Genomic DNA, 9,642 nt, shown 5'->3' with positions numbered 1-9,642 from the left:
GCACTGGTACAAATTCATATCGAGCTACCAGATACTGGAATTTATCCCCAATCTTTGGTCCTGATGATTGCCAGGATATCAATGTGGATGAGGTAAGCTTTAAACTAATTACTTTGTTTAATCATTTGTTGATATTAAGCAATAAATAATTATTTTAAAATTTGCTTATTTTTACAGGCAGCATTTAATTGAAATTAAACACAGTCAATGGAATTGTTTTGTTCAAACGCTCTTCCATATTTTGATTTGATTTTGATTTTGAAATTGATTTATTTATAAACCTTCACTAATTGGACAAAATGTTCCTCCACATGAACATACCCACATGTCTCCCATGATGTACACACACCCCCACACAAAATATGTTGCATAATTAAGATGTCAGGTTTTAAGTAATCAGTTTTTATATTATTTTAACAGGAGTTATCAGCCCCAGCATATATCTGTCAGGTTCAGGCTACATCAGATTTAGGAACTGAGATAACCTATGAGTTGATTGATGCAGGATTCTTTGCCATTGATACTACTGGACAAATTACATCGACTGTTGTGTTGGACTATGAAGAACAACCGCAATATGTGGTATGTATTCACACCTTTATCTGGTCAATAATTAATTATTCCTCAACCTTACAAATGGTATATTTTACGCTCAGGCGACGAAAAAAAGAAACCCTGTTCTACGGGCGGACGGACCTTTCAACTAGGGTCAGTCGGTCAGCTTTTTTTTTTTTTGAAATGACCCAAAAAATCACCAAAATCTGTAAATAATTAGCAATTTGAGAAAATACAAAAATATTGTTCCTGAAATTTCTTAAATTTGGATCGGCATTCATATATACAGGAAAATTTTTTTTCCCAATTTGTTCAAACTCTGGGTCGGTCGGGCCCGTAAGAACAGCGTTTTCTTTTTTCTTCGCCTTAGCAAATGTGAAGAATTTGATTGCGACAGACCAAAGTTTTTCTTCACCAGGAATGAAAGTGTGTTAGCTACAGTGAATGTCAGCATATTTTGCAACATAGTAATAGTGTAACTGATTTTATCTTTGCCTTTTCTTACTGAGGGCACATCACAATTGTAAATGGAATACAAAGATTGTCTATGTTGTGTTAGCTACAGTGAATGTCAATATATTTTGCAACATAGTAATAGTGTAACTGATTTTATCTTTGTCTTTTCTTATGCAGCTTTTAGTCTCTGCCAGCAACATAGATGGAACCACTTATAAACCTGTCACAGTCAATGTGAATGACATCAATGACAATTCACCACAATTTGAATCGGTAATTAAAAGTATCATTAATATAATACACAGTTGCTCATCAGCGTATACATCAACAAACATAAATAAACATCCACAAACTTAAGATGTATGAGCTGCAGACAATACTGAAAATATTCTTGTAAAATATGTTTGGTGCAAATTTAGCTTATTATATTTTGTGAAACAAGAACTAAATGAAGCAGGTTCTATATGGTGATCAAAAGTCCAGAAGTAAGTTTATATAATATGCCTAACCAGGATTTAGGAAGCAACAACTGGGAAAATATTTAAAGATATGTCTATTTACTGCTACTTATATTGGTTTTGTAGAGAAAAGTTATTCAAAGCTGTATTTCGAACTGGAAAGAGGAGTTTAGTATTAAAGTAAACATGGATCTTCAATAATTTGGTGCCTTTTGTTATTTTGTCAGTATCAAACCATATATTTCTTTTGATTCTCAACAGAATGAATGTGTTGATATAATCTTACCAGAGAATGCTGTCTTAGAAACCTATGTTTGCCGTGTCCTAGCAGTAGATATGGATTATCCAGGCACTGATAACTCCAGGATCACATATGAATTAAGTGGAGACAACAAAGGTACTTTTTAATTCACAAAAGGGAGTAAGTTTAATTCTGATCTATAAATGGTAGTATTTCTAGAATTGATCTCTTTCGAGTAGCCATACATTTTGCAAAGGTTGAATACTAGCTAGGTCCTCTTGGTCTTAAAAACTAAAAGTATGCAAATGAACAAAATTAGAATGTATTGTCATGGTTGTATAAGATAATAATAACAACAATAACGAGACTAATAATAGGCTCATTATGGGGTTTTGGGGTTTATACCATGCTTGGTTAAAGTTTCAACAATATAACTTAAACATATTTAAAGAAATTATATTACAATATTATTGATTTAGACAAGTTTGAGATTCGCAAGGATGGTGCACCTGGTTATGGCTATATATACCTCAACTGGTCACTGGATAGAGAATTCCAAGATTCATACACCTTAACTGTGCTGGTAAGTAGAGTATCATGTATTGCTGGTTTTTCTTGTGTGTGTGTGTGTGTGGGGGGGTAGAGGGAGGTAGGGGTGGGGGGGTGTGTGGTTGGTAGTGGTGCATGCACAGTTGTAAACATTGGCAAAAGAGAACACAATAAATCTCTGTAACTGCATACACACCACAGGAACCTTTGATATCTATGGTGTTTCTATATCTAAAACAGTAAAAGAATACATTATAGCCATTGCTTGCACTTGGTTGGTGACAACTTCCACTGTAAGGAGAAAAAAGGGAAATGTGTGTCTGCAATTGAATATTAAAAACTCAATATGGATGGTTGCATGTTGACATTCATGATTACCGAGTTTACATGTACTCATTTACCACATAAGTAGGGCATATTTGAATTACATAAAAAAACACTGATAGAGGTTTCTTGCAACATCACATCTCAACTACACACATACAGGCTGTACGTATTATTTCACAAGAGCTAGCTGTTACAAATGTCAATTTTTTTGAACCTTTAATTTGACAGGCCAAGGATAATGGCAACCCTATTCTCAGCACTCCTCCATTGGATATAGAGATTGATGTTGGAGACATCAATGATGTGCTACCAGTATTCACAATTCCACCAGTAAGAGTTATCTATTATGCACCTGTTGACCCTGGTGTACAAGTAAGTAATGCTGGACCTTATGGAAGCTATGTCATGAGATATTTGACAGTAATTTTTGAAGTTTCTTCTATTATAGGTGCTTAATCGTGTAGTTTTAAGAATATTATACTTCACTATGAAAATATTTTGTTAAGTGATGTTTCATTCTCAAACTAGCAAAATGTGTTGTTTTCTTTCTCAAGGTAACAGCAGTAACACCAGAGGATGATGATATTTATCCCAATGACATCATTATGTGCAGACTGTCTGGTTCTGATAAGTTTTAGTGTCGCCAGATGGTAAGAATCAAAATATGCATGTCCACACTTCCCAGAAATTAAAAATTTTGAATCTTATTAATCAACATGAAGGGATTTTTACACTATTTATGAAGTAGACAACGGCAAATGTGAAAGCAATCTGATAAGACAAAATTTGTCAAAGAAATGAAGAGATTATGTTGATAAAGTTTTCTTTTGTGTTTCAGGTGTAACATGTTCATTAATTGCTGCCCAACGTATTGAATTCCAAGCAGAACCACACATACTAAACATAACAGCCTACAATCCTGATAAACCAGATTTGATTATAGATGACAGCAGCATAGAAGTCAGGGTATTTGTAACAGACACTGCCTGTTTTGTAGACATCATACCTGGAGATTTCATTGTGAGACATAAACAGGGTGATGTAAGTGCAGGTGTACCAGTGATTGATGTTGATGCAACAAGTACCTGTGGTGATGACCCAGTGTTTGAAATAAACAACCAAGAACTGTCTCCAAGTAAGTTATTTACACTTGATAAGCAAACTAAAACCAATTAAACCATATTTTAAAAGAATCAAGGATAAAATGCAAGTACAGCATAAACCAATTGGAAATTGGTGTAAAATAGTAATGATTAAGTTTGAAGTTTCAAATGTGTGTTTCCTCGATTTGAGTTGTAAAATCAAGGGGGCATAGATATCCTTGATTAATAATGAATACAAGTAGCAGTGGTTGTGTGGATATGTGTGATGATAGAGACAGATCAGAACATTCTAGGAGACAGAAATTGTTAATTTTGCTTCTTACATTTTAGATCCTGGTGACCCATTCATGCCATCAACTGATTTCACAATTGATAGTGCAACTGGTGAAATATCTTCTATATCCGATACTCCTACTATTGGAGCACATACCATGAGTGTGATTGCATACCATACATCTGATCCAGAAAACTCTAAAGATGAAGTCCAGGTAAATGTGTAACAATTTGTGTGAATAAGCAAACCAAATGATCCTCTGCTAATGTTACATCCAATTTTCATATCATGTATCAGATACAGTTTACATAAACCTAACTTGAATCTCACACCCTCTGCTTTCTTGACATACTTGAATGGATTCGATAGCCCAAAGATTGTTCATAATTGTTCATAAGTACTTGAGTAGACTTAATATAGCCAAATCTATTTTTTGTCCTTCCAAAGGTTGAAATTACCATTGTATCTGATACAAACAACCCACCAGAGTTTGATCAACCAGTCTACGACGTGACACTTATTGCACCTCAATATACCACACCTATAGAATTACTTGATCTGGCAAAGAGAGTGACTGATGTTGATGATGGTAACATAGGCAATGGAGAATTAATCTTTACACAAGTAGCTACTGACCCAGATGATGGACTCTGTAAGTGACAAATCAGAAGGTTATGAGCTATATAAATAAAACAATTGTTTGTAAAGATCTTCTATAATACATTTGCTAATTAGTAGAGTGGCTTTTATAACCGTAATTGATAACAAGAAAGAAGGTTTAAGCAGGTAAAAATCCCATTTCTTTCACTGGTTAGGTTAAGTGGGTAAGAATGAATCCAGTGGAGGATACAATAGGATACCTTGAATGTGCAAAGAACTTGAAAGAAAGAGCAAGATACACCATTTTATGTGGGTAATCAACACAAAGAGGAACACCTCTTCTTTTGAAACTAAACAAGCTCATTGTCATTCAGGGTAGAGGAAGTAACAAATGTGTGTACAGATGATAGTTAAGTTTCAAATGCCAAAAATTCTGAACCTCACACACTCAGAATCTGTGTATAAATATCACAAGAAGTCCATGATAGGGAAAACGAGAGATGGGTGTCATGGGCCCTGGTCCATTTTTTTAACTTGCCCAAACCTTACTTTGTATAATGCTGTTGACCTTCTGCAGCTGTTATGGTTCTGAACCCATAGTATTTATAATAGTTTATAGCTCATTTTTATTAATTTGCATTTAATTCTATCACCTTACAGTTGAAGTGACAATAATTGGTGAAGTCCTTTTGGTCAGACCATTGATAGAAGTCACTGAAGCTTATACAGTCAAGATAAATGTCAATGTTGCTGATAAAGGTGTACCACCATTGTCTGATGATGCACTGGTACAAATTCATATCGAGCTACCAGATACTGGAATTTATCCCCCGATCTTTGGTCCTGATGATTGCCAGGATATCAATGTGGATGAGGTAAGCTTTAAACTAATTACTTTGTTTAATCATTTGTTGATATTAAGCAATAAATAATTATTTTAAAATTTGCTTATTTTTACAGGCAGCATTTAATTGAAATTAAACACAGTCAATGGAATTGTTTTGTTCAAACGCTCTTCCATATTTTGATTTGATTTTGATTTTGAAATTGATTTATTTATAAACCTTCACTAATTGGACAAAATGTTCCTCCACATGAACATACCCACATGTCTCCCATGATGTACACACACCCCCCACACAAAATATGTTGCATAATTAAGATGTCAGGTTTTAAGTAATCAGTTTTTATATTATTTTAACAGGAGTTATCAGCCCCAGCATATATCTGTCAGGTTCAGGCTACATCAGATTTAGGAACTGAGATAACCTATGAGTTGATTGATGCAGGATTCTTTGCCATTGATACTACTGGACAAATTACATCGACTGTTGTGTTGGACTATGAAGAACAACCGCAATATGTGGTATGTATTCACACCTTTATCTGGTCAATAATTAATTATTCCTCAACCTTACAAATGGTATATTTTACGCAAAAAAGAAAAAAAAAAGAAACCCTGTTCTACGGGCGGACGGACCTTTCAACTAGGGTCAGTCGGTCAGCTTTTTTTTTGGAAATGACCCAAAAATCACCAAAATCTGTAAATAATTAGCAATTTGAGAAAATACAAAAATATTGTTCCTGAAATTTCTTAAATTTGGATCGGCATTCATATATACAGGAAAATTTTTTTTCCCAATTTGTTCAAACTCTGGGTCGGTCGGGCCCGTAGAACAGCGTTTTCTTTTTTCTTCTTTTTTGCAAATGTGAAGAATTTGATTGCGACAGACCAAAGTTTTTCTTCACCAGGAATGAAAGTGTGTTAGCTACAGTGAATGTCAGCATATTTTGCAACATAGTAATAGTGTAACTGATTTTATCTTTGCCTTTTCTTACTGAGGGCACATCACAATTGTAAATGGAATACAAAGATTGTCTATGTTGTGTTAGCTACAGTGAATGTCAATATATTTTGCAACATAGTAATAGTGTAACTGATTTTATCTTTGTCTTTTCTTATGCAGCTTTTAGTCTCTGCCAGCAACATAGATGGAACCACTTATAAACCTGTGACAGTCAATGTGAATGACATCAATGACAATTCACCACAATTTGAATCGGTAATTAAAAGTATCATTAATATAATACACAGTTGCTCATCAGCGTATACATCAACAAACATAAATATACATCCACAAACTTAAGATGTATGAGCTGCAGACAATACTGAAAATATTCTTGTAAAATATGTTTGGTGCAAATTTAGCTTATTATATTTTGTGAAACAAGAACTAAATGAAGCAGGTTCTATATGGTGATCAAAAGTCCAGAAGTAAGTTTATATAATATGCCTAACCAGGATTTAGGAAGCAACAACTGGGAAAATATTTAAAGATATGTCTATTTACTGCTACTTATATTGGTTTTGTAGAGAAAAGTTATTCAAAGCTGTATTTCGAACTGGAAAGAGGAGTTTAGTATTAAAGTAAAAATGGATCTTCAATAATTTGGTGCCTTTTGTTATTTTGTCAGTATCAAACCATATATTTCTTTTGATTCTCAACAGAATGAATGTGGGAATGTAATCTTACCAGAGAATGCTGTCTTAGAAACCTATGTTTGCCGTGTCCTAGCAGTAGATATGGATTATCCAGGCACTGATAACTCCAGGATCACATATGAATTAAGTGGAGACAACAAAGGTACTTTTTAATTCACAAAAGGGAGTAAGTTTAATTCTGATCTATAAATGGTAGTATTTCTAGAATTGATCTCTTTCGAGTAGCCATACATTTTGCAAAGGTTGAATACTAGCTAGGTCCTCTTGGTCTTAAAACCTAAAAGTATGCAAATGAACAAAATTAGAATGTATTGTCATGGTTGTATAAGATAATAATAACAACAATAACGAGACTAATAATAGGCTCATTATGGGGTTTTGGGGTTTATACCATGCTTGGTTAAAGTTTCAACAATATAACTTAAACATATTTAAAGAAATTATATTATTACAATATTATTGATTTAGACAAGTTTGAGATTCGCAAGGATGGTGCACCTGGTTATGGCTATATATACCTCAACTGGTCACTGGATAGAGAATTCCAAGATTCATACACCTTAACTGTGCTGGTAAGTAGAGTATCATGTATTGCTGGTTTTTCTTGTGTGTGTGTGTGGGGGGGGAGGGGAGGTAGGGTGTGGGGGGTGTGGTTGGTAGTGGTGCATGCACAGTTGTAAACATTGGCAAAAGAGAACACAATAAATCTCTGTAACTGCATACACACCACAGGAACCTTTGATATCTATGGTGTTTCTATATCTAAAACAGTAAAAGAATACATTATAGCCATTGCTTGCACTTGGTTGGTGACAACTTCCACTGTAAGGAGAAAAAAGGGAAATGTGTGTCTGCAATTGAATATTAAAAACTCAATATGGATGGTTGCATGTTGACATTCATGATTACCGAGTTTACATGTACTCATTTACCACATAAGTAGGGCATATTTGAATTACATAAAAAAACACTGATAGAGGTATCTTGCAACATCACATCTCAACTACACACATACAGGCTGTACGTATTATTTCACAAGAGCTAGCTGTTACAAATGTCAATTTTTTTTAACCTTTAATTTGACAGGCCAAGGATAATGGCAACCCTATTCTCAGCACTCCTCCATTGGATATAGAGATTGATGTTGGAGACATCAATGATGTGCTACCAGTATTCACAATTCCACCAGTAAGAGTTATCTATTATGCACCTGTTGACCCTGGTGTACAAGTAAGTAATGCTGGACCTTATGGAAGCTATGTCATGAGATATTTGACAGTAATTTTTGAAGTTTCTTCTATTATAGGTGCTTAATTGTGTAGTTTTAAGAATATTATACTTCACTATGAAAATATTTTGTTAAGTGATGTTTCATTCTCAAACTAGCAAAATGTGTTGTTTTCTTTTTCTAGGTAACAGCAGTAACACCAGAGGATGATGATATTTATCCCAATGACATCATTATGTGCAGACTGTCTGGTTCTGATAAGTTTTTAGTGTCGTCAGATGGTAAGAATCAAAATATGCATGTCCACACTTCCCAGAAATTAAAAATTTTGAATCTTATTAATCAACATGAAGGATTTTTACACTATTTATGAAGTAGACAACGGCAAATGTGAAAGCAATCTGATAAGACAAAATTTGTCAAAGAAATGAAGAGATTATGTTGATAAAGTTTTCTTTTGTGTTTCAGGTGTAACATGTTCATTAATTGCTGCCCAACGTCTTGAATTCCAAGCAGAACCACACATACTAAACATAACAGCCTACAATCCTGATAAACCAGATTTGATTATAGATGACAGCAGCATAGAAGTCAGGGTATTTGTAACAGACACTGCCTGTTTTGTAGACATCATACCTGGAGATTTCATTGTGAGACATAAACAGGGTGATGTAAGTGCAGGTGTACCAGTGATTGATGTTGATGCAACAAGTACCTGTGGTGATGACCCAGTGTTTGAAATAAACAACCAAGAACTGTCTCCAAGTAAGTTATTTACACTTGATAAGCAAACTAAAACCAATTAAACCATATTTTAAAAGAATCAAGGATAAAATGCAAGTACAGCATAAACCAATTGGAAATTGGTGTAAAATAGTAATGATTAAGTTTGAAGTTTCAAATGTGTGTTTCCTCGATTTGAGTTGTAAAATCAAGGGGGCATAGATATCCTTGATTAATAATGAATACAAGTAGCAGTGGTTGTGTGGATATGTGTGATGATAGAGACAGATCAGAACATTCTAGGAGACAGAAATTGTTAATTTTGCTTCTTACATTTTAGATCCTGGTGACCCATTCATGCCATCAACTGATTTCACAATTGATAGTGCAACTGGTGAAATATCTTCTATATCCGATACTCCTACTATTGGAGCACATACCATGAGTGTGATTGCATACCATACATCTGATCCAGAAAACTCTAAAGATGAAGTCCAGGTAAATGTGTAACAATTTGTGTGAATAAGCAAACCAAATGATCCTCTGCTAATGTTACATCCAATTTTCATATCATGTATCAGATACAGTTTACATAAGCCTAACTTGAATCTCACACCCTCTGCTT

The 9,642-nt window shown here is 34.3% G+C and overlaps 2 protein-coding genes and 1 long non-coding RNA gene across 3 annotated transcripts in view; all 3 read left to right on the top strand.

The window, feature by feature from the left end:
- The first annotated feature begins 46 nt into the window (after window positions 1-46).
- On the top strand, window positions 47-1,238 carry LOC140158294 (uncharacterized). Its single transcript, XR_011859760.1, has 3 exons — window positions 47-92; window positions 421-582; window positions 1,189-1,238. It is a non-coding gene; the product is annotated as an uncharacterized lncRNA (long non-coding RNA).
- Window positions 1,239-1,475: 237 nt separating this feature from the next.
- Window positions 1,476-3,224, top strand: LOC140158385 (protocadherin-10-like). The gene is made up of 5 exons (XM_072181478.1): window positions 1,476-1,496; window positions 1,731-1,866; window positions 2,190-2,293; window positions 2,815-2,958; window positions 3,141-3,224. Exons 1-5 carry the CDS (start codon window positions 1,476-1,478, stop codon window positions 3,222-3,224), a joined length of 489 nt encoding a protein of 162 aa, XP_072037579.1.
- A 9-nt stretch (window positions 3,225-3,233) lies between these two features.
- The window catches only part of LOC140158384 (protocadherin Fat 4-like), a 53,513-nt gene continuing 47,104 nt past the window's right edge, over window positions 3,234-9,642 (top strand). Inside the window, exons 1-13 of the mRNA XM_072181477.1 lie at window positions 3,234-3,252; window positions 3,425-3,721; window positions 4,020-4,177; window positions 4,411-4,615; window positions 5,224-5,438; window positions 5,768-5,929; window positions 6,531-6,626; window positions 7,073-7,208; window positions 7,535-7,638; window positions 8,153-8,296; window positions 8,479-8,575; window positions 8,763-9,059; window positions 9,358-9,515. Coding sequence (XP_072037578.1) covers window positions 3,234-3,252; window positions 3,425-3,721; window positions 4,020-4,177; window positions 4,411-4,615; window positions 5,224-5,438; window positions 5,768-5,929; window positions 6,531-6,626; window positions 7,073-7,208; window positions 7,535-7,638; window positions 8,153-8,296; window positions 8,479-8,575; window positions 8,763-9,059; window positions 9,358-9,515 — 2,088 coding nt within the window. The remainder of the gene's footprint in view (window positions 3,253-3,424; window positions 3,722-4,019; window positions 4,178-4,410; window positions 4,616-5,223; window positions 5,439-5,767; window positions 5,930-6,530; window positions 6,627-7,072; window positions 7,209-7,534; window positions 7,639-8,152; window positions 8,297-8,478; window positions 8,576-8,762; window positions 9,060-9,357; window positions 9,516-9,642) is intronic.

This window comes from Amphiura filiformis, chromosome 8 (assembly GCF_039555335.1).
Source record: "Amphiura filiformis chromosome 8, Afil_fr2py, whole genome shotgun sequence".
Lineage (NCBI taxonomy): Eukaryota > Metazoa > Echinodermata > Ophiuroidea > Amphilepidida > Amphiuridae > Amphiura > Amphiura filiformis.
The sequence above is the reverse complement of the archived record's forward strand: the minus strand, read 5'-3'. Positions and strand labels throughout refer to the sequence as shown.